Genomic DNA, 23,981 nt, shown 5'->3' on the forward strand with positions numbered 1-23,981 from the left:
ACAGTCCAGATAAGAGCCTGAATGTTAGTTGGGAAACAAACAAATAAGGAGCGTTTATGCATTTCAATATTACCATTGCAGTGTTTCTCTAAGTAACAGGAAGTCTGCCACTGCAAAGGAGATGTAAATAATTATGCTGACCTGTTTGTCAGCTGACTCTGTCCTCTAAATACTCTGTGCAGGTCCAGCATGACCATATAGGTTATCGCTATGAAGTCCTGGAGGTTATTGGGAAAGGATCGTTTGGCCAAGTCTTGAAATGTTTGGATCACAAGACAAATGAGATGGTGGCCATCAAGATCATTCGAAATAAGAAGAGGTAAAACGAACCTCCAGTCCATGTGTTCATTCCAATTCACATGCAATCTTTAGTACAATCGGGGTTAGCGACCCCTACGGGGTCCGTGGTGGTACTGCAAGGGGTCTGTCAATTATTGTTTGAGCATATAAGAACAATTAAAATACTAAATATTAAAATAATATTAAAATAGAATTTATATTATTTAAAATAATACACTACTTAAATTCATCAATCAAATCAAATGCATCAACTGTTTGGTTACAAACATTCATCAAAATATCTTCTTTAGTGTTCAACAGAAGAAAGAAATGAATACGGGTTTGGAACAACTTCTTTTTTGGGGGGTGAACTATCCCTTTAAGAGGCTAAAGTTTTCACATTTATCTCATCATAAGGCCATCATAAGGTCTTTAATCAGCGCTCAATCAGGTCATAGTTTACACTGGACCTGAGACACTGTAGGGTGTTAAAAGGTGTCTGTTGTGTATCACATTACGTGTCTGGGCAAAACTGATCTCATGCCCTTCCACTGCCATCGCACCTACTTTGACTGATGCTTTAACTTAAAAACCTTTCAAAATGCAAAGCTCAGTGCTGAATACTGTAAAGCTGCTCTGTACAGTACAAATTAGCAGCATTTTGCTAAAGTTGATAATAAGTAAGTTATTTTTCTTTTGAACTCCAGGTTCCATCATCAGGCTCTTGTAGAGCTAAAGATCCTGGATGCTGTGCGGAGACGAGACAGAGATAATTGCCACAACGTCATTCACATGAAGGAGTACTTCTACTTCCGCAACCACCTGTGCATCTCCTTCGAGCTGCTGGGGTGGGTGGAAAAAAACTGGATTCATTTAGATGGACACATGAGCGCTTTCAATTTATAAACCTGTATAGTAACTCACGTTAAACATGGGAGTCACAGACTCAACTTAAATAGAATTCTTCCCTGTAACTACACCTTATTATAGATGCCTTTTTAAAGCAATTATGAACCCATTTTACTTTCATATTTATGAGTGAAACAGGATATTCAATTAAAATATACATGAATAATTAATTGTAATTAAAAAAATTATAATATTTATTTATTTAATAGTCCTTTTTGATTTAATGTTGACATCATATTAGTTATATGTCATATTAGTTCTGATTTATCAACCGGCGCGATGGTTTGTTCCAACGGTGGCCATATTGAGTTGTGAAGTGAGAGTTTCTCACTCAAGACCTTTTGGGCTCTGGGTAAAGTGATCAATTAAAAGACACTTTGCAGGAAAAGCAGCTTCATCTCTGGCAGCCTGACCTTTAGAGGACATCAGATGCGTCGTCCCTGTCTTCGGTTACCGTCACAGAATCCTTTAGTTAATGCCTTGATTAGGCCCCTATCTTTTTCCTTGCCCACTCATGGTGTGAAGTCTCCGATTACATTAGGCTGTTCACAGCTGCTGTTTTAGGCCTCCTTACTGCCAAAGATAATGACTTTCATGGCTTCCCTCTCAAAGGGCTCTTTAGCATAATGCTTAGCGGTTAACACAGACTAATAGTGAGATTTTGTTTTTATGGTCGTGCTTAAAGACAGGAGGTTGTTGAGTGACATGTTGAGTGAATGCTGTTGAGTGAATGTGTTCGTAGAAAGTTCAGCGTGAGGTATAGTGCCAAATTTAATGTGCTGCCCTCTAGAGGCATTTAGATACATGTCATACTGTTTTTTTTTTTTTTATCCCTACTTACTCTAATCCTAGTAGTTCATAAGGTATTAGCCATGAACATCACCCTGTAACATCGTCACAGTCTAAGTTAATTGTCTATGTTGTCTCCATACAGAGTGAACCTCTATGAGCTTATTAAGAAGAACAACTTCCAGGGCTTCAGTCTGGGGTTGATTCGGCGTTTTGCTCACTCACTGCTCAAGTGCCTCCAGATGCTGCACAAGGAGAAGATCATCCACTGTGACCTTAAACCGGTAAACCTCACCACTGGAGTTTGTCAAATGTCAATCACCCCAAAATGAAAAGCAAATATTAGAAAAAATGCATTATTTATTTAACGTTATAGAAAAGTAGTTATTTTGCAGCTTGGACATTCAGCCAGATAACTCCTTTAGCTGTTTTCAGTTTCAGTTCAAAGATATACCCAAATGCATTAACCTGTGAAATAACCATCATGACAAAGCATTATTATTTATCTCTTAATAGGAGAACATACTCCTGTCCCAGAGGGGACAAGGAAACATCAAGGTGGTCGACTTTGGATCAAGCTGCTATGAGCAACAAAGAGGTAATTACCAAACCCTTGTGTAATGAACACATCACTAGATTTATCCTGATTCTGTCATTTACTCTGCACTGAGACTGACTTGTAGCAAAATCTGCAATTGTTTGATTAGACACCTTTGACATAGAATTTGGGAAGCGTTAAATGCTCCCTTCATAAAATGTTCTGTTCTAAACTGTTCTAACTATGCACGCTTATAGCTACATTTTCTCACTTGCATTTAGCACTGTTTTTCCTCCATTAAAACAGACCTGCGACCCATCAATTGAGAAACAATGATTTAGTGCTATTTGATGCATTAAGCTAATTCATACTGTTGAATTCATGTAGCTCTAATAGACCGCTTGTATTCCTATCTACAGTGTACACTTACATTCAGAGCCGCTTCTACCGCTCACCAGAGGTGATTCTGGGCCACCCGTACAGCATGGCCATAGACATGTGGAGTCTGGGCTGCATTTTGGCTGAGCTGTACACTGGCTATCCCCTCTTCCCAGGAGAGAGTGAAGTGGAGCAGATCGCCTGTATCATGGAGGTGAGAGACTCTATTAGTACTTAAAATTAGTTAGACTTTCTTTCTTCTGTGAAACACTTCACTTCAAAAATGGCTACAAAATAGAATAAAAGTATTGTAAAAACGTCATTCACTGTTCATTGTTATTGCATGAAAAAAAAAGCATAGAAAATAAGTCTTGAAATTTTCTCCATTGTGTTCTATGGATGAAAAGAAAGTCCTTTAAGAAACTTCATGTTCTTTAATGATTCTTCTATAGTTATTTGAAATGCATTGGTTCCTGAAAAGAATTACTTTTGATTTTATAGATCATGGGACTTCCTCCAAATGACTTTGTTCAAAGTGCATCAAGACGAAGATTATTTTTTGGTAAAATGACTAAATATATGATTGCTTACAAATAACGGTAACACTTTACGATAAGGTTCGTTGTTAACATTAGTTTACTACATTAGATAACATAAAATAATTCTAAAGCATTTATTAATCTTAGTTCATGCTAATTTCAGTCTTGACTAATACATTGTATATGATGAACCTGAGCTAACACGAACAGTTAAATACTGCAACAAATAAATTGCACATTGTTAATAAATTTTAGGTATGCATTACCTAATGGGGTCTAATTGTAAAGTGTTACCAAAATAACATCTAATTTCAAATGCATTTTGTTTATGCATCTGAGGTTTCATTTTGATTGACATCTTACCTTTATAATGCTCCAATCAGATTCCAAAGGAAACCCAAGGAATATCACCAACAGCAAAGGGAAAAAACGTCGACCCAACTCAAAAGATCTTGCCAGTGTGCTGAAGACCAACGATCCTATATTTCTTGACTTCATTCGACATTGCCTTGTGTATGTAAAGTAATGAAATGACTTCCTATTTGTTACCACCACAACACACATAAATAGGCTTTTTCAACCTGTACCATTGCGTTCTTGTAGGTGGGATCCCACAAAGCGGATGACACCTGATGAAGCGATGCAGCATGAGTGGATTACAGAGGGCCGTCTCAACAGGCTCCATCCTAAACCTCGACCTATGCGGAAAGACATTGACAACAATTATGACTTCACTTACCGCAAAGCGACTGCAAACAGGACAGGCAAGGGTCAGAATCTGTGCTTGTAGAGTAATGACTGATCATTACAATTGATAATGATATACAGTGACTTCAAACATTTTTCGACACGTAATCATGCTTCAAAATGTATGAATGTCTTGAATTAATGAATTTATTACTAGGTCAAATAAAATGTTATATTAAATAATTAAAATATTACAGAGCCCCTAAAGGGACATTAACATTCCCCCGAGAAACTTTGCGTTCGACAGCAAATATTTGTTCTCAAAACAAATACAAAACATTTGCGAGTGAATGCAAAAGCATTGACATAATTTTTCCTCCCATCTCATATTTTTTCCTTCACCATGTCCCATTAGGGGCTCCATAAACTATAATTATAATGTGAATTATTTATTTTATATTTATTATTATTTATTTATTATTATATGGAATTAAATTATTATTGTGTAATAGTATAATTAAATATATTTATGATTATAATTTTTTGTTAAACTTTTGCATAATATAATTTATATCTTTTCTCTTTCCATAGCTGATAAATCTGGATCTGAAGACAAACTTAAGAGGGTCAGTGACACTTCAAGCAAAGGAGGCAAGACGGTATCAGAAGAGCGTTTGCGTCCTATAGGAGCCTCAGCCGAGGAAGAAAACTGCGAAAATTCGGGCAAAAGTGTGAGCAAAGACAGCAAGTCGGACTCTAGTGGAGAGCGGTCCGTTCAGATCATCATCAAATCTGAACAAGGATCAAGCACTGATTCTTCGGAAGGACCGGAGCCTCAGTTTCTCCCCCCTATTGTCTAACACCCCAAAGAAAAGCACAAGTAACGTCTTTATAGCGTATGATTTCTACTTTTGCCGCTTGTTCTGGACTTACCAAGCGGTTTAGGTTTGACTTTGTTTTATGGCAAAAAAAAAAAAAAAAAATGACAAAAATTTGTTGTGTGGTCTGTAAAGGTGCGGTCACAATTGAGTTTGAGCGTGCAAAATTATTTTGCGATAAATGTTGGCAAGATGATGTGATGCTGTAATGCTTCTGTTTTTAATAATAAATAAATCACAAATTATAAAATAAAATAGATTTTCTATAGTGCAACCTCACCTTCACTTTCCAGTCTAGAGGAATTAGATAAGTAGTTAAAGAGCGATAGTCTATTCAAATGTTTTGTTGATTTATAAGTAAAGTGAATGACTTGGTATCATTTTGGTGCTTGTGTTGTATTTTGAAAGGATTGTTGCTATGAAATTGTGTGAAACACTGGCATATTTTGCAGAGCATCATGCTATGTGCATGTTTATTGGGTCTAGTGTGCTTTTTCATTTTATTTTTTTTAAAGTATCAACGCTATTAGCAATGTCAAAAATAGAGCTCAAGCTAACCTTGAGTACCAAAGCTGCTTTATTGTGCAATATTACTGCATGGATTAACAGTGTTTGTATGTTTTGTTGTCATTTGCCAGGTTTTTTTTTATTGTTTCTATGAGTTATTAAGCTGTGCAATAATTTCTGAGCCAAAGAGATTGATCATATACATTTTTGTTGTAGAGAAACACATCAACAGACTAAATCTGACAGAAAGCACACTAGATCATCAAAATGTGCACAATACTTGCGTGATTGTATTGATGATGAGTGATAATGATGGCAATATTGTTGTTGATGAAGATGGTTATGATTATTATTATTATTTAGATTCAGAGGGAAGGTCAAGAATGATGTTTTTAAAGTTGCTGTTTAAAGTAAAATTAGTGCATCATTGTATGTTCATACAGAATGAAAATATATATTGTAATAGTTTATTTTCCTGTATATAGAATTCTTAAGGTAAATACTATCCACCCTATGTGGATGGCACCAAGTCATGTAAACATTAGACAAGGTTTTACTTGTTATTGTATTGTTTATCTGTCATAATTGAAAAAGAGATTTTTACTACCATATGCTATCTCTCTCCCTTGTTGTTTCTTGACAATTTTGTTTATGGGATTTTAGAAGAAAGTCTTGGATCAAGGGTGTTAGGTAGTGCCTTTCAGTATTAGAATTAAAAAAATCTAAATTGTCTTCTCAATAATGTCTGTAATATACTGTCATATCTATGACAATAAATATGTAACACCGTTGGTTTGTGAAATTTATAAATGCACAACATGGTCTGGTCTTTATTTTATTCTGTTTAATTTATTTAGTCAAAACTGGCATTTTTTGTGTATCAAGGGGATGTGTACGCATTAAAATAAAGAAATTCTGATAAATGTAATATTTCCACACTTTTAAAGTTATATATATATTTTTTTTTACTCCACAACAATAATGTCAAGGTCCTTGAGTAGAAAGTAGAGGATTTTGATTGCAGGGGTTTCATTTTGGTTGGAAATGAAAGTGAGGTTGGCGTCAGAACCCGACGTCAGATTGACGTCAACATCCAACGTCGGACAGACGTATTTTGGTTGGAAAATAAAGTCAGTTTGACGTCAGAACCCGATTGATGTTGGTTTCTGACGTCAACCCGATTTTCATTTTCAACCACAATACAACGTCTTTCCAACGTTGGAGATTAGAGTCAATCTGATGTTGGATTCTGACATCATCCTGATTTTCATTTTCATCGTTGGGTTTGATCTTCTAAATGCGAATTTTGACATTGTTTTGGAGCACACTAGCTTATAGATAACAGTAAAGGCCCGTTCACACCAAGGACGATAACTATAAAGATAACGATAAAGATATAATTCTAAAAATCGTTCTCCATATTAAAGAATAACAGAGTTCACACCACAACTATAACGATAAAGATATGAGGAACGATATCGTTGGGATCACTTTCAGAACGATTTTTTTTCAGCTGTCAAACGATAAAACACTGACAGTCAATCAGAATCCATTCTAATTTAAAGGTCTCGCGCATTTAAAATGGGGCGCGCGCGCGCGTGCTTAGAATAAAAAGACCGTTATCGTTCGTTGGTGTGGACGCATATATAGTTATCTTTATCGTTATCCTTATAGTTATCGTGCTTGGTGTGAACGGGCCTTTAGGCTAACATATTCATACTAAAAGCCAAAAAAATTGAAATAGGGCACTCTTTGAGGGAACAGCCATTTGGGTGTCAGAAACCATTGTGGACGTTATTGAGTGCACTTATTCAATCTCACATTCAATCCCACTACTGGAACTGTGTTCTAGAAATAAATTTGATATTGATATGAGGGTAGGTAGGCAAGCATAGATTCAGAGGCATAAGGTACTGTAAGTGTTACATACAACAATGCAACAATAATAAAACATTGCCTTGACATTTACTTTTTTCTTTTGATACTTAAGTACTTTTAAAAACAAGTAGGCCTACTTCTGTACTTTTACTTAAGTAATAATCGGTCTTTACAACTTTTACTTGTAACGTTAGTAGCCTATCTGTTTCACTCAAGTAAGGAAGTTGTGTATTTTGTTCACCTCTGCCCATATGTGGATTCTTATCGTCACCACACAATTATGTAGGCTATTATAGAAAAGGCATTTATACAGAGTTAAGCTATAAAACGTTTAAACAAAATAAGTACTTTTTTATATATAGGTTTACCTCTAAGGTAAACAACGTGTAATGCCAATAGCCTACTACAAATGTGGGAAGAATGCTTTATATTAGCGTCCGAAGTATTCTGTTTTCCTGTTTTAATATATTTATAGCTTAGTTTTTGCTTCTATAACATACTTAAAATGATAAAAGAAAAGAAAATGCTTTCTACATGTTCTTACCGTACTTATCCCCAAAATTCGGGTTTTTCGGTTTGCGTTTGACCCTCCTCAGGTTCCGTCCTCCGCGCTGACGTCTAGAATCATGGCGGCTGTCACTCTGCTTTGCCGTCCTGCCGGTGTCCTTCCCAAGCTTTCAGGTGAGCTCACCGTTAGATTACTTTACCATACAGACAGTGGGACTGTATAGAAACACTGTTATAGCTGAGGCTATTAACAGGACGAAGAATATAGCGATTAGATCATGTTTAAAGGAAATCTTTGTCTTGTGATTTGTGACCCCGGCTGAAGACATCAGGCCTCCGTTGTGCACTAGAACAGATGCAGTATACCGTATAAATGTGCTACTGTGTCATTTAAAACTATAAAAACGAGTCTTTTTATTGCAGGACTTTAATTTGATCATTTTTATCTTAATGCAGTTGTCGCATACAGTGTGCAGTGTAGCATAATCCGAGAGTATGTCTCAAAACATAGTGAGCTCCCTACCTAGATGGTGTTTATTTACATCACAGGCGCTCAAAAGATGCCCGAAATGCGTCTTTTATTATTTTCTATAATTTTATACTTTCTGCAACATTTAACATGCTATATTTTTATGCTATATTGTTATTCTGAAGCATCAAGTCGTACTGCCCTTTATCTATCACATTTAACCCTGCTTATAAAAGTCATATATGTTATATATATATATATATATATATATATATATATATATATATATATATACACACACACATTTAAACAGTTTATTGAACCTGTAGACAAAATATATTTTAAGAATTTTTTTTTTTTTTTAAGTTTCCATATGTGTTTTATGTTTTGTATCATATTTGATACATCAGGCCTTTGTTGCCCATATAGTATGATATTGCAGAAATGTGGAGCTCATACTTCAGGAGCGAAAAAACACCTCGATTTTATTCAGAGGCCCAAACTAAGCAAAGATATGCAGTCTGATACATTTATACTGACAAAAAGTAAGATGAATTCTGATAGCTTGTAATGTAAGTAATATAAATGCTATACTATAGCATACTACTTGCATAAAATGTATATAAATATCAATTGCCATTCTGTATCTCCCAATAATGTCTTACTTTATAAAAATCAGTAATGATTTCACAGGAAAAAGTCTTGACCTTAAGGTGGACACTTTTAGAATTACACTAAAAGGCTTTTTACTTGCTATAAAAGTAAAAGCTATCAATCAGGTGACAGAAAGCATGTAGTAGATTGCTTACAATAGGTTTTCCAGCAAAGTTTTGATCATGTTGATAATGTTTATGTTATACAGTACACATTATAGGGTTATAGGGTTTCATCTGTGTATTTGAATTATTTCAATAAACATTTTATGTCTATATTATTTTAATAGACATGGTTTATTTCCTCTGTTCGTCAGGCAACTGTTCTCCAGTGTTGCTGGCGGCTGGGCCTGTGACTGTCCAGCACAGGAAGATCCATCATGCCGTGCTGCCGAAAGGAAAAGGAGGCCGCTCGTCCTCCAGTGGAGTAGCTGCGACAGTGTTTGGAGCCACTGGATTCCTTGGGAGATATGTTGTCAACCGACTCGGTGAGTCCACATATCGTTCATCGTAAAAGCCGGAATGAACCTCATTCACTTTGCATTTGCCGTTTCATTCATTTGAAATGTTGTTGGGGTTTGTTTTAGGACGTATGGGCTCCCAGATCGTGATTCCTCACCGATGTGACCAGTACGATCTTATGTACCTCAGACCTATGGGCGATCTCGGCCAGATCATCTTTATGGTGAGTACACCCATAACCATTTATAGAGGAAGAGTTTTCTTTCTAATGAAAGTGGGCTAAGCTTATGCTTTTACAGGAATGGGATGCAAGAGATAAGGAATCGATCAAAAGAGCGATCGCTCACTCCAACGTGGTGATCAACCTTGTGGGAAGAGAGTGGGAGACCAGGTACTGGAAAATAAGGCTGTGCGATTTGGCGGGATAATCGAATTGCAATTTTTTTTTTTTTCTGATAAATATTGTGATTGTGACTTAAAAATTCCAGGTTTGTAGGACTGTACAATTTGGCCAAAATGTTTTGATTATATATCAATATGTCTATATGATAATAATAAAATATTACTGCAACACTATAAAAACGATATAAAATTAATAAATAAAAACAATGCAATATGACTGTTTTAATATTTCACTGTAAAATGAAATATCGAGTATTTAAAAAAATTACTTTACAACTGTAAAATTACAATACTAATATTTATGGATGTCTTCAAATGTTTTTTATTCTCAAATGTTAAACCATGAAAATTTTATTTTGATGAAAAACGGCAGGGAGCCTCTAAAGCTTCTCTTTTTACAGTTTACAGAGTTTTTCTATATCTCAAAATCAAATGATCATCAGCCATTTTATGAAACTAAATTCTAACTTAGATACCTCGACGTGTTCTACAGATATATTTATATAGATTGTTTCTGTAAAACACTGTATCTCTCTGTTACAGGAACTACAAGTTTGAAGATATCTACGTCTCCATCCCCCAGCAGATCGCGAGGGCAGCTCGTGAAGCCGGAATTAAAAAATGTATCCATATGTCCCACCTTAATGCAGATATCCGCAGCCCCTCTAAGTATCTAAGGAATAAGGTAATGGTAACATCCCTATTCAAAAACCATGGGTGTGCATAGAGTTAAAGGAGAACTCCGGTCAATTTTAACATTGAGCTCATTTTTTTGTACATTTGGAGTGCTGTCAATACAGAGAACAACGACAAAAATCGGTGTTGCCTACACCGAGTTATTCTATTTTTAAAATTTGCACCCTGTTGACTTCAATAGGGCAAGTAGTAAGCCTGCTTTTTAGCCTCTTAACATCCTTTAAGTGTCATTACAAGTGCACAGAAAATGTGAGTGATTCCTTCCGAGTGAACACGGGTGGATCTGACTGCAGTAGATGTTAGAGATATTAATAAAAACGAAGTTAATTCAGCCAGCGCTCATACCTTTGTTTACATCCTGTTTCGGTGGAACGCCATAGTAATCGGTTGTCGAGTTCACGCGCATAGGTTTAGTTACCAATTATCACGCGCGTGAACTCGACAATCGATTACTATGGCGTTCCACCGAAAACAGGATGTAAACAAAGGTATGAGCGCTGGCTGAATTAACTTCGTTTTTATTAATATCTCTAACATCTACTGCAGTCAGATCCACCCGTGTTCACTCGGAAGGAATCACTCACATTTTCTGTGCACTTGTAATGACACTTAAAGGATGTTAAGAGGCTAAAAAGCAGGCTTACTACTTGCCCTATTGAAGTCAACAGGGTGCAAATTTTAAAAATAGAATAACTCGGTGTAGGCAACACCGTTTTTTGTCGTTGTTCTCTGTATTGACAGCACTCCAAATGTACAAAAAAATGAGCTCAATGTTAAAATTGACCGGAGTTCTCCTTTAAAGTGGAACTTCAGCGATTTTCAACCCGCTTTGTATTGTTACAATGTCGGTAGTAAATGTATATGAACTATGTTACATTTATTTTATTACATGTAATCTATTACTACCCAGCAGTGCCCAGTGCATTATGGTTATTGACGTTTTCCTACATATTTGGTAAAAGGGAAGACAATAGCCTTTTTTTCTGTTTTTTCTAGTCAGGTAGCACTAATTAAAAAATAATAATAATTCACCTTTCTACTACATAGGCAGCCAAGTTTTATTGACAGCCCAATTTGTCAGGGAAGTACCCCTTTAAAAAAATCAACATAAAACTTAAAAAAAAAAAAAAAAAAAAAAGTTTCTTAATGCATATTTAGGGCCCAAGCCCTGAAAGGGCGAAGGATGTTTTCGTTGGGATTATTTATTATTATTATTTTTTTCTACTTCTCGGGCACTTTTGGGGCCCTTAACATAGTCGAAAAATAAAGAATAGTTTAGCATCCAAATACATCGCAAATGTTGAAACATTTTGATTCTAATGAGAGGGTTACGTGAGCCCAACACTGCTTACTTTCGTTTTTAATTTACATTAAATTTTAAGGATTTGTTGTTGAATATTTTGAGTGTATCATAAAATCAGAATAAGGTAAGACAAGTAATATATATATATATATATATATATATATATATATATATATATATATATATAGCTGCGAGCAGTGATGAAGGGCCAAAGCCGGCGGCACCGCCACCTAAGTTACCTAAAGGCACCAGGGTTGCGGTGCCACCAGCTTGGGCCCGTAATCGCTGCTTGCAGCTATATTTATTTTTTCTCCACTGACAAAACCTATGCAGAAAATCATCTTAAGCAATAACCATAATGCTATTTAGGCTGCTCCTAATATAGGTAAACCTTTCTGAAGTCTATAGTAATGCATTCTACAAATTTAAAGCATGATTGAATGATAAAGTATGATGATTGCACTGTTCTTGTGTCATAACTGGTTGTAATGAGTTGTACTCTTGCAGGCTGTAGGAGAGGCAGCGGTGAGGGAAGAGTTTCCTGATGCCGTCATTATGAAACCCTCGGAGTGCTTTGGAAGAGAAGATAGATTCTTGAACCACTTTGCTAGTAGGTATCTGACTGCATCCTGAAAACGGTTGCGGATTGGAACAATTTAATATTTGCCTTCATTTTATGTGGTAGATCTGTCTGAAAGAGACAGTTCACCCAAAAATGAGAGTTCTGTTATTTTGCACAGCTCTGTTATCAATAAACTGAATATAAGTTTTAAAAAAGTTAGCACAATTTGCTTTCTCCAGTCTGTTTCCATCCAATTGGCATTTTACTAATAAAAGTGTAATGGCATCTTATAAACATTTTTTATCAAAAATAAAAACATTCTTCCCTTGAGCCATTTGCATGCTTAATTTTGTGTATATTGCAAATTCTGCGTCTTTCGCATTCCCAGATATCTCCAAATCTTTGTGGAATGGAGAAAGTAATGAGACAGTTGAAATGAATTGAGAATGCAGTTTTACTTTTTTCATCTTCAGCACAAAATGTGTAAAACATTTTAATTTGCAACTTAAATTGACAAAATTACACAAATAAGGATGAGTTTATTATTTTAATCCCTGCTGAGAAAAAAATCACAGAAAATACTTTTGATTGTAATATACAATGGGAAGGTCATGAGACCATATAAATACTGTTTTTTAGAATTTAGATTCCACAGTATTTGAAGTTTGAATAGATTTAATGCACTCTTGAACATTAGAGTAACAGCGATTAAATGGAAGCAACATACAGATGCATTTGTAGTTCTGTCATGTGATCACATTTATTTGTGTTAACTCTTTTTCTCTACAAAAACATTTGAAGTTTCGACATTGAGTTAAAGTTAAGTAAAAAAATTATTGCTTCGATAATTCGTAGTGAATTGGTGAATATTTTGAAACTTGGCTTTTAATTCACCCTAATTTTGTTCCAAACCAGATATTCTATTTTCTGCCAAATAAAAATAGCACATTTGTACCCAACCCAACCTTGTTTTGTTGAATCCATAATATTTCCTGTAATTGTCTGTTTAGACATGCGTTGGTTTGGCAAAGCTGTACCTCTAATTGGAATGGGCAAGAAGACAGTCAAGCAGCCTGTTCACGTAAGTATCAAACTTGAACACAAGAACCCATCTTATTTAAAGTGCACCTATTTTGCCTTTTCAGATATTACCTTTCATGTAGTGTATAATATAGCTGTTTGTGTATGTGAAAAGTCTGCAAAGTTTTAAAATATCAAAGTTATTGTCTCCCAAAAGAAAGAACCGATTCTGAACTGCCTGAAATGAGGCTTATTCCAGTCTTACTTTCCGCACAAACCTACGAAGGTTTGTAACAAATTTGTATGATGCCAGCCTATGACCCGATCATTGGCTTCCCTTGAACAACGTCTATTTTGACTCGCACTCAAACACTGTAGTTGTAGGCCTGGAAGTTTGGTTTGTGTTGTCGAGATGATGTTGTTTTCTGCGCTGCGAAAGCAAATCCTCTTTGCATGCACTTCCAAGGTATGAGGACTCAAATTGATATGGTAAAACCGACAGCATTATTACTGTTCGTATTGCTGTCGAAATTCAGATATGGTAGTGTCTGAACCAATTAAAACAGACTGGGCCATCTGACCAATCAGAGCAGAGCAGGCTCTCAAAAAGGAGGAGTTTATAGAGACTGAATAATTTTTCAAAATATTTTAGACACTGTGAGAAAAGAGGTGATGCTGTAATGTATATTATGAGAAAATTAAAGAGGTTTTCGAACTTGGATGCATGTAAACCTGATCTTATAACAAAATTAGAAACATTTAAAGTAGAATAATAGGGGCACTTTAAATTTACATGATCATGTTCTCTTGTTATTTCAGATTAAAGATTAAATATGTTACCCTTGTTTAATTTTTAAAGGTGGTGGATGTGGCCAAAGCCATTGTCAATGCAGTGAAAGACCTCGATGCTAATGGAAAAACGTATGCATTAGTTGGGTAAGAAACAGCCCCATTTCTCCTTCACTGCCTTCAAATTTAAAAAAAAAAAATTATGCATTTCCATTCTATGATTTATTGGGTCTGAAAACTTGAATCTCGCTCCACAGGCCCAACCGGTATCTACTGCATGACTTGGTAGAGTATGTGTATGCACTGGCACACAGACCATTTTTGGCTTATCCCATGCCTCGCCCTCTCTATCAGTAAGCATCTCCTAAAAAAATTCGCTACATATTACTCTTCTTAAAGGGATAGCTCACTCAAAAATGAAAATTCTGGCAACAATTACTCACCCTCATGTCATTCCAAACCCATAAGACTTCAAAACACAAATGTCTCTCCATTGAAAGTTTATTCACCCAAAACTCTGATGCTTTAAAATGTTCATAAACAGATTGTAAAAGAAATCCAAATAAATCAAGTGGTTTATCCAAGTCTTCTAAAGAGACACGATTGTTTTAAATAATGAACAGATTCAATTTTAACTTTTTTATTCACATATAAACAGTGTCTGGTGACTATATTTGTGTGCTTTTGAGTGATCCCTTTAACCTTTACAGATGTTTACTTTGACAGCCTCATATTCACTTTGTGTTCTCTGGTTTTAGCCTCATCGCAAGCTTTTTTGAGATGAACCCTTTCGAGCCCTGGACAACCCGTGATAAAGTCGACCGGGTATGTGTGTCAGAGATTACAACATAATATATTTAGTTTATTATAAAGAACTTACCAAGTAATCTAAACCCTCATTTGTAGTTCCACACAACGGACATGAAGTGCTCCGACCTCCCAGGACTGGAAGACTTGGGCATTACACCTTCCTCCATCGAGCAGAAGGCCATCGAAACCTTGCGTCGCCATCGCCGTTACCGTTATCTGGATGCTGAGCTCGGAGAGACCAAGCCCGCCAAAACAGTCAGCTTTTAAGCACGCGGTGGTCGATCCTGTGTCCAGTCAGCTCTCTGCTGGTCCTCACTTTGTCTAGTTTGACTTTTTTCTGTACATAAATAAAGATATACAACCTATAGCTTTGGCTCATGTTTTTTTCTTGAGGGGAGTGAGCGTATATTTTCCTCACGTATAACGCATTAGCCTACAGATAGGAGGGATGTGATTATAAAAAAAATGTTGTTTATACTAAATATTCAATGTTTTCAAAATGACTTGTGATCTTGTCTAAATTATTGTAGGTGATTTACTTCAATAGAAATTAGCATTGATCGCAAAACATCATTATATGTCATGTTAATAAAACATCATTAGCCGACTGACTCACAACAGTTTTCCAGCATCCCTCCTCCACCCCAATAAGTAGCTCACTCTTATCTGTTCCTATCCCAATCCCAGCCAGGGAAACTCTGCGTTCGAGACACATTTTGAGTTCGGAAAGCACGCCAAATACGCATGTTTCCTACATTCGATTACATGCAAGTGTGAACTCGTGAAGTTTTCATTATATTGTGGCACTATCTCCAATGTTATATCTACTTTAATTTTCAGCCAAAATCATAGAGCCTGAGCCTGTTGTAAAACAGAAAATCACAAAGAAAATTGAGGTTAAGAAGTTGTATCCTCAATCGCGTCTATTCAGTTCATGGGGAGCTGAACTCACAGAAGAGGAACAGATGGAAGCAGAGAGGCAGTTTCAGGAGTATGGATACAATGTGTTCCTCAGTAACAGATTACCAGTGAACAGAACATTTCCTGATACTCGAGACCACAGGTAACACCTTCATAACTTTAAGACATTTAAAAAAAAAAAAAATGTTTCCTGTAACACTTATTATTGTTGAGGAATCCTAAAGTGACAGTACAGGTCAAATGTTTGGAAACAGTAGTATTTTTAATGTTTTTGAAAGAAGTATTTTATGCTCATCAAGTAAAATAATGGATTTCTATTATAATAGCTATAGGCTATACTCAAAAAAATATATATAATTTTTATTTACTTTTATCATAAGTGGTTGCACTCAATTGATTTTATCTACATTTAAACAAATGCATTAAGTTGAACTTAATCAATTTTTAGTTACGTTAGTATAAAAAAAAAAGTAAATCCACCGCTATTTAATTGTTACTTCTACTTAACCCATTTAGTTGAACTTAATTTTATTTAGTTACATTAATATAAAACATTTTATAATGCACCCCTATTTAATTGTTAGCCTACTTCTGCTTAAATTATTGATTTCTTATTTATTTATTTTGAGTGTTCAAAATTATCTAGCTCAATCTAGTTAAACATATACAGCAATATTTAATTGACAGTATGAGAGGTTGTTAAACGTCTTTCAAATTCACACAGAAATTACTTTGTTTAATCCATCCCCCCCCCCCCCCCCTTAGTCCGTTGTAAACTTGTGCTAAGACCGACAACATCAAACAACTAATACAAATGCAATAAAATGATATTCATTATATTTTAGTAAGTATTGTGAATTGAAATTGCCCATAGACCTACATACAAGCATAGGCTACGCACTTTATTTTAAATAAAAACCTGTGGCGTCATCTATGATTATATTATAAAATATATATGTATTCTAGGTAAACAACAGTAGGCCAAGTTTAGTACAACATTTTTTATTAAGACTATAAAAAATAATTCTGCATCCATTTTTAGGTGTGCCAGCTGCCACTGTGGGTGGCACCGGCACACCCTGGCACACCCGTGGCTACGCCCCTGGTTTAATCTCTTTAATGATTGCCATAGAAAAACCGCAAACATGTTTACTAACATTCAGTTTCTTTGTGGGTACAACGCCCTTTCTGTAGAAACGTTAAAACTCATATTGCACAATTGGCCACATAAATATCCAGCATATCAACATTGCCCTTATGTGGCAATAGGCCACAATATATTTGTTTGTGAATCACTAATACAACAGTGCTAAAACTGCACTAATGTTAAAAACAGAAGTGCTGACTTAAATAACATTTTACGTAAAAAAAAAAAACTTAGTAACATGCAACAGTACATTTGTTGTGAAACTGCTAAATGCAACAGTACATTTGTGAAACTGCTAAAAACAAAGTGCTTACATTTCATGCAACAAATTGCCATTTGAATGATAGTTTTTGAATGCTACTTTTGAACTATAAATATAGAGGTCTTGAAAGGAAATAAAGTGCAAGATACAGGCCCTGACATCTGAACAAATTTCTCTGCGTGCAGAGAGCACCTCAAATGAAAGCAAGCACACAATGATTAATATTGTTAGTTCAAGATATATATATACATACCACACCATTAAAGATAGCGAAAATAACTGATGTTTCAGTAGTAAAGATATTTGCATCAATCACAGGATCATCATTTCAGGGACATAATTACAGGATCCCTATTGTTAACTTCACTAAAAAGATTCAGAAATCCAATGCTATATTGTGAACTTTACAGATAGGAAAAACTGTGGAAATTCTCTACATATTATAAAATATTACAACGCAAAAACACACAAACACAGTCGTTGACTGACAAAGTACGAGGAAGCACAATCTCTTCCTCATTGCATTAAACCCATAATTGCAACTGACGTTTTAGCAAAAACACACAAACACAGTCGTTGACTGACAAAGTTCAAGGTAGCACAATCTCTTCCCCATTGCTTTAAACTCTGTAACTTTTTGGTAACATGCAAACTGTTACCCTGGAAATCCAGAGTTCTCGCAGAGCACACAAGTTGAATTTGCTCAGCGAGTTACTCTGGTGTCCAGTAATGATGCTCATTAAATATGCCCCTCGATCTGAGCTGCACCAATCACATCGAGTTATCTGATATAGGCGGGCCAGAGGCGAGCTAAACAGATGGTCGTCATCTGTTTAGCTCGCCTCTGGCCATGACGTTGAAGTCATTAGTAAACATTGCAAGATGGCTATGGATGAACACCAGTTGTTTGAAACGGCTTTGGCCACTACAATGAACAAGTTAGACTTGGCTTTTTATCTAAAAGAGGAACAAAAGACAGCGCTCGAATTGTTCCTTTGCAAGAAGGGCGTGTTTGCTGTTTTGCCGACCGGATACGGCAAGAGTCTAATCTACCAGTTAGCTCTGCTGGTAGCTATAGCTTATGGGGCTTTTTGTGATTGGTTGTAGTATTATCCAATTGCGTGCAGTGAGATTTTCAAATGCATGCTTGGTGCCGCCCCTCGAGCTGGCCGATTTTCATTAGTCCATGCCAGACCATTAATCTTTCAGATTTAGGTCTGGATTTCCAGGCTAGCAAACTGTAATGATCAAAGGCCTTTCACACAGAACACGTTATCCATTCCATTGTTTTTCTTTGTATAAACACGCTAAATTGACTTGTTTTGACGTTTTAAGCCGTATGTTCACCAAAGTGTTTTTCAGACACTGAAAGACGTCAGGTGCTCAGCTAAAGACGCCCAGCTGCAGGCCCTTGAGTGCTTCAGCAGCAGGGTTTTTTTTTTTTTTTTTAACACTGTCCTCCGCCAAAACAAATTGCTATAAGAACAAATAGAATAGATTATTAAGATAAAATATTACCCGTCCAAAACTACAGTGGTGGTCACAATTAATGGCCCCCCTGGTAAATATGATATAAAATGGCTGTAAAAAATAAATCTGCATTGTTTATCCTTTTGATCATTCATTCAAAAAATTTTGCAAAAATCAAACCTTTCATTGAAGTAAAAGAATTGAAAGTGGGGGTAAATCACATTATAAAATAAATGCTTTTCTCCAAAACACGCTGGCCATAATTATTGGCACCCTGTTATTAAATACTTTTTGCAACCTCCTTTCGCCAAGATAACAGCTCTAAGTTTTCTTCTATAATGTCTGATGAGTTTGGAGAACACCTGACAAGAGATCAGAGACCATTCCTCCATACAGAATCTCTCCAGATCCTTCAGATTCACAAGTTCATGTTGGTGCTTCTTCTCTTCAGTTCACTCCACTCATTATAGGGTTCAGGTCAGGGAACTGGGACGGTCATGGCAGAAGCTTCATTTTGTGCTCAGTTACCCATTTTTGTGTTGATTTTGATGTTTGTTTTGGATCGTTGTCCTGATGGAAAATCCAACCACGGCCCATTATAAGATTTCTAGCAGAGGCCGTCAGGTTTTGATTTTTTATCTGTTGATATTTGCTAGAATCCATAATACCATGTATCTGAACAAGATGTCCAGGACCTCCAGCAAAAAAATAGGCCCACAACATATAAGATTCAGCAGTATATTTAACCGTAGGCATGGGGTACTCTTCATCCCTGTTTGCTCCAAACACATCTGGTGGGTTTGCTGCCAAAAAGCCCTTTTTTTAGTTTCATCTGACCACAGAATCCAGTCCCTTTTGAAGTTCCAGTCGTGTCTGACAACTGAATATGCTGGAGTTTATTTTTGGAGGAGCGAGGAGGATTTTTCTTGAAACCCTCCCAAACAACATGTGGTGATGTAGGGGTTGTTTGATAATTTTTTTTAGGTTTTCTGACCCCCAAGACTCAAGTAATCTCTGCAATTCTCCATCTATGATCCTTGGAGAGTCTTTGGCCACTCAAACTTTCCTCCTCACCGTCCATTAAGACAATAGACACACGTCCTCTTCCTGGCGGATTCCTAACATCTTTAGTTGATTGGAACTTCTTAATTTTTGCCCTGATGGTCAAAATGGGGATTTTCAATTCTTTAGCTATTTTCTTACTGCCACTTTCTATTTTGCGATGCTCAACAATCTTTTGCTGCACATCAGAACTATATTCTTTGGTTTTACTCATTGTGATGGATGATTAAAGAAATTTGGCCTTTGTGTATTCGTCATATTTAAACTCCTGTGAAACAAGAAGTCTAAATAAAGGTGTGCTAAATAAAGGTAAATATTAATGGGAATATACTTCATAGATATTTTACTCGTAAAAAATTCTAGGGGTGCCAATAATTGTGGCCGACGTGTTTTGGAGAAAAACATTTATTTCATAATGTGATTTCCTCCCCACTTTCAATTCTTTTACTTCAATGAAAGATTAGATTTTTGCAAATTTTTTGAATGAAAAATCAAAAGGATATACAATGCAGATTTATTTTTTTACAGCCATTTTTGGTCATATTTACCAGGGGTGCCATTAATTCTGACCACCACTGTATGCATTTATAAACTCATTTGAATATATATATATATATATACAGATGTGCTGTGAAGATCTACCCAAAGGACCTGCCATCTATTAGTGTGGTTCTGATTTATTTAAATGAGGCTCTCTCAGTCATTAAAAGGGCAGTCCGCAGCATCATTGACAAAACACCTGCTCATCTACTAACAGAAATCATCCTGGTGGACGACTACAGCTTGAATGGTTAGTTTTACTCAAATAATTTTACTTCTCAAATAAATAAAATATAACAAATATTTAAAGATATTAGATGTTCTAAAAAAATGTTAAGCATTGAAAAATGTAATCAAGAAAAGTACAATTATTTAATGAAGAATATATAAAAATTGCTAAAAGACAAAAACACTGATTAAGAAAAATATTTACACAGGGCATGAATTATTCTATTAAATATTATCATTGATTATATAATAAATATTAATAATTAAAAATGCATATTTTAATTTACGACAGAGGATCTGCAAATGGCTCTAGATGAATATATTAATCTAATTAATAAAGACAAACCTGGCTTAATCAAGAAAGTGAGACACAAAAGGCAGATGGGTCTTGCCAAGGCAAGAATGTCAGGCTGGGAAGCGGCCAAAGGCCAGGTGGTGGCCATTCTGGATGCCCATATTGAGGTTCACAAGGAATGGTAAATGCTACTACAGTCTGATTTTTATAATATGAGGGATGTATTATCTTTGCCAAATAAATATTTGACTGCCTTATTGTTCTAGGGCAGAGCCACTGCTTGCAAGAATCAAAGCAGACAGGACAATTGTGCTTTCGCCAGTGTTTGACAAAGTGCGTTTTGACACCCTGGAGATTATTAAATATAACCCCTCTGCTCATGCGTTTGACTGGAACCTTTGGTGTATGTACGAGTCTTTCCCAGACTCTCCCCCTCCACTATGCATGGAAATCGGCAACAGTTAACTGCAAGAAGTGTCCAATATTCCAAAAAAAATTCTGTTAATTGAGTGTATCATCCGGGTATTTGAAGTGCACTTTTTCATTTTGGAATTTTCAGTGTGACCCCAGAGCACACGTAGGCCTAGGTCTAAGATGTCTTCTCAAGAGCGCTTCATCTGGAAGGCATCTGTTGTGTTGTGTACAAACATCTAATAAACATCTTTTAAAAGTAATTTTTACATACATTCTAAATCATAAACCTCTTAACATTTTCTAAATGTATATTTAACATCTGACAGGAAACTGCTCAGATGCGTTTCAGATGAGCAAACACTCACAAGTCTTCCAGATAAAAACATGCACATCAAATAGACGTCTCTGTGATGTACGTGTGCTACTCGCTCTATACTACAAAACTGCATGGAATAGTGCAGAAGTATGCGAATTGGGACGCACCATGTTAATTTCCTCTTTTTTTTTTTTTTTAACTCTTCGATCATTGACGGAAATCTACGCCTTTCCATGTTTTCACTGTTATATGGTAGGGGCACTATTACACATCTTCTGAAAGAGTACTGAATCTTCAGATCAAAACACATGTGAAGAAGCAGAAACAAGCGATATCATATATAAAATAACGCAATCATCAACATTAAGCAGCATATAAAAAAAAAAAAAGTTACTGAATGAAATGTCGACCAAGGACAAGGTACAGGACTGTGAAGCTTTGGGGTGTTGATGGACTCGATCTACCCCAGACAGCAACATAGTGTCGGCCCAGATCCGGCCCACATCTGGTACGTGTGGAATCCACATGTAATGGACGTGGCCTGGATCTGGGCCGACACTACGTTGCTGTCTGGGACCCCATCTGTGTTTTGATCATCATTCTGAATTCTTTCTTATCCAGACGTAGTCTTTGAAAACAAAAACAAAAAAAACGATTTTCTCAGCTTTTGTTTAAAAGCAGATGGTCTGTTCTTTCTTTGATATATTGTGTGTTCAGATACAGCAAAACTTTTGTGAAAATGATCAAAAATGCTAGTGGTGGCTGACAACTTTTTTCAAAAACTCTGGTGGGGAAAGAGTTAAATGTCCCTGCAATGTGACAGATAGATTTTTAAAAGAAAAAAATGCAGTTTTTAATCCCATATAATAATCCCAGGACATGTCAACATACTTAAAGTCACCATGAAATCTAAGTGGACAATTCTTGTTTTTTTTGGTTTTTTTTATTCCAGTAGCTATTTATTTAAAAAAATTATGAATTAATATAATTCAAATTTATTTAATTCATGTGACCTCATAATCTTTCATCAAAATAACTTTCCCTCCCTCTTGCAGCGAGTCTGCGACATCTCTTCCTTCTCTGATGATGTGTTTATTGGCGCGACAACCTGTCACTCACATGACATCACAGCAATAGCAAATTACAACCATCCAATCAATTCCCAAAGTGCAAAATCAAGTCCCACCCTAAATTTTTTTTCCTGTTTGAGAATCCATTTCACTTCGATATACATCACAATAGGAAAAAGACTATCACAACTTCCATTTCATGCCGGCTTCAGTCAAATGATAAACTGCAAACTGTAGCCTATTTATTGAAGTAGAACAAATAGTCAGTTTCTGTTTCTGCACTGTTAGGAGTCCCTCAATCATGGGTATCTTTGTCGCTGATCGTCAATTCCTGGGAGAAATTGGAGTTTTGGATGAAGGAATGACAATTTATGGGGGTGAAAATGTATAAATATTTTTCCTAAGTTTTCCCCTTTTGAGTGGATGCTAAAGAAATTGAAAGACTAACACTTGTGCAGGTGTTCAGTTCCATCTAATTGCTTTGATTGTATTTGATTTTTTTTAGATTCAGAATATATTTAAATATCGTATTACCGTAGAAATGGTGCAGATTTATGTCTTATTCATTTTGTGTTCTAGGTTTTGTTTGTTAAACTTAAAGTTTACTTAAGTTGTGTCTACCTGAGAAAAAGATTCATGTAAATTGAAAGATGTCGTCGTAGGATGCATTTTGTGCCAAAGCAATGATAAATGATCCACAGTTTAGCCCACATAGACTGCTGTTGTGATCACTGTGCAGAGCTGTGAAAATGTGACCTAAGTATTGATAAATATGTCCTAGCAATTGTAAAAAAAAAATTGATTTGATATAATCAGTCAAACTTAATTTCATGTTTTCGTTTTAAATTTAGGGAAATGTAGTAAGAAATCGAAACACAAGCCGTTGTCTCGAGATCGGCCGAGGACAGGATTCCTACTATCATCTCATTTTGCAGACATGCACAGGACAAAAATGGACAATACAACATGTCAGCAAAGACTTTTAAAGGGGTCATATAATGGTACATGTACTTTTACAAGTTGATTGTACTGAAATGTGTGTTGGCAGTGCCTGTACACAACCATCATAAAATGATAAAAATCCATCCAGTGTTTTTTTTTTAATCCTCTTATATGTTTTCCCCATCTCAAATCAAGCCGTTCGATTTTGTGACATCACAAAATCGACGCCCCTCCCACGATTGTTGATTAACAGCAGCGT

At 35.9% G+C, this 23,981-nt stretch overlaps 3 protein-coding genes across 14 annotated transcripts in view; all 3 read left to right on the top strand.

Moving 5' to 3' along the window:
• The window catches only part of dyrk4 (dual-specificity tyrosine-(Y)-phosphorylation regulated kinase 4), a 31,303-nt gene extending 24,862 nt beyond the window's left edge, over window positions 1-6,441 (top strand). For 7 of the 12 annotated variants that reach the window (XM_079858591.1, XM_079858585.1, XM_079858589.1 and 4 more), the window contains 9 exons: window positions 183-319; window positions 987-1,127; window positions 2,123-2,261; window positions 2,494-2,575; window positions 2,935-3,107; window positions 3,395-3,455; window positions 3,816-3,945; window positions 4,036-4,202; window positions 4,711-6,441. In XM_079858591.1, the coding sequence (XP_079714717.1) occupies window positions 183-319; window positions 987-1,127; window positions 2,123-2,261; window positions 2,494-2,575; window positions 2,935-3,107; window positions 3,395-3,455; window positions 3,816-3,945; window positions 4,036-4,202; window positions 4,711-4,979 (1,299 nt within the window). In that variant the 3' untranslated portion in view covers window positions 4,980-6,441. The remainder of the gene's footprint in view (window positions 1-182; window positions 320-986; window positions 1,128-2,122; window positions 2,262-2,493; window positions 2,576-2,934; window positions 3,108-3,394; window positions 3,456-3,815; window positions 3,946-4,035; window positions 4,203-4,710) is intronic. The other 5 variants (XM_079858592.1, XM_079858586.1, XM_079858590.1 and 2 more) reach the window with 1 other exon arrangement.
• A 1,519-nt stretch (window positions 6,442-7,960) lies between these two features.
• ndufa9a (NADH:ubiquinone oxidoreductase subunit A9a) lies at window positions 7,961-15,422 on the top strand. Its single transcript, XM_079858662.1, has 11 exons — window positions 7,961-8,063; window positions 9,329-9,499; window positions 9,599-9,696; window positions 9,773-9,864; window positions 10,419-10,560; window positions 12,382-12,484; window positions 13,447-13,517; window positions 14,316-14,392; window positions 14,503-14,598; window positions 15,004-15,070; window positions 15,152-15,422. Exons 1-11 carry the CDS (start codon window positions 8,009-8,011, stop codon window positions 15,320-15,322), a joined length of 1,143 nt encoding a protein of 380 aa, XP_079714788.1. The 5' UTR covers window positions 7,961-8,008; the 3' UTR covers window positions 15,323-15,422.
• Window positions 15,423-15,554: 132 nt separating this feature from the next.
• On the top strand, window positions 15,555-21,445 carry LOC307151656 (putative polypeptide N-acetylgalactosaminyltransferase 8; the record flags this gene model as incomplete). The annotated part of the gene is made up of 5 exons (XM_079859773.1): window positions 15,555-15,561; window positions 15,896-16,118; window positions 20,541-20,707; window positions 20,978-21,161; window positions 21,247-21,445. The coding sequence occupies 5 exons, from the start codon at window positions 15,555-15,557 to the stop codon at window positions 21,443-21,445; spliced, it is 780 nt and encodes a 259-aa protein (XP_079715899.1).
• Between the last annotated feature and the right edge of the window lie 2,536 nt (window positions 21,446-23,981).

Source organism: Squalius cephalus (assembly GCF_949319135.1).
Source record: "Squalius cephalus genome assembly, chromosome: 23".
Lineage (NCBI taxonomy): Eukaryota > Metazoa > Chordata > Actinopteri > Cypriniformes > Leuciscidae > Squalius > Squalius cephalus.

Excerpts from the sequence above, each read along its gene's own strand:
- ndufa9a (XM_079858662.1), top strand. The coding sequence starts at position 8,009 with ATGGCGGCTGTCACTCTGCTTTGCCGTCCTGCCGGTGTCCTTCCCAAG. Across the intron at positions 10,561-12,381 it reads CTAAGTATCTAAGGAATAAG|GCTGTAGGAGAGGCAGCGGT; the intron begins GTAATGGTAACA and ends GTACTCTTGCAG. Across the intron at positions 14,599-15,003 it reads ATGCCTCGCCCTCTCTATCA|CCTCATCGCAAGCTTTTTTG; the intron begins GTAAGCATCTCC and ends CTCTGGTTTTAG.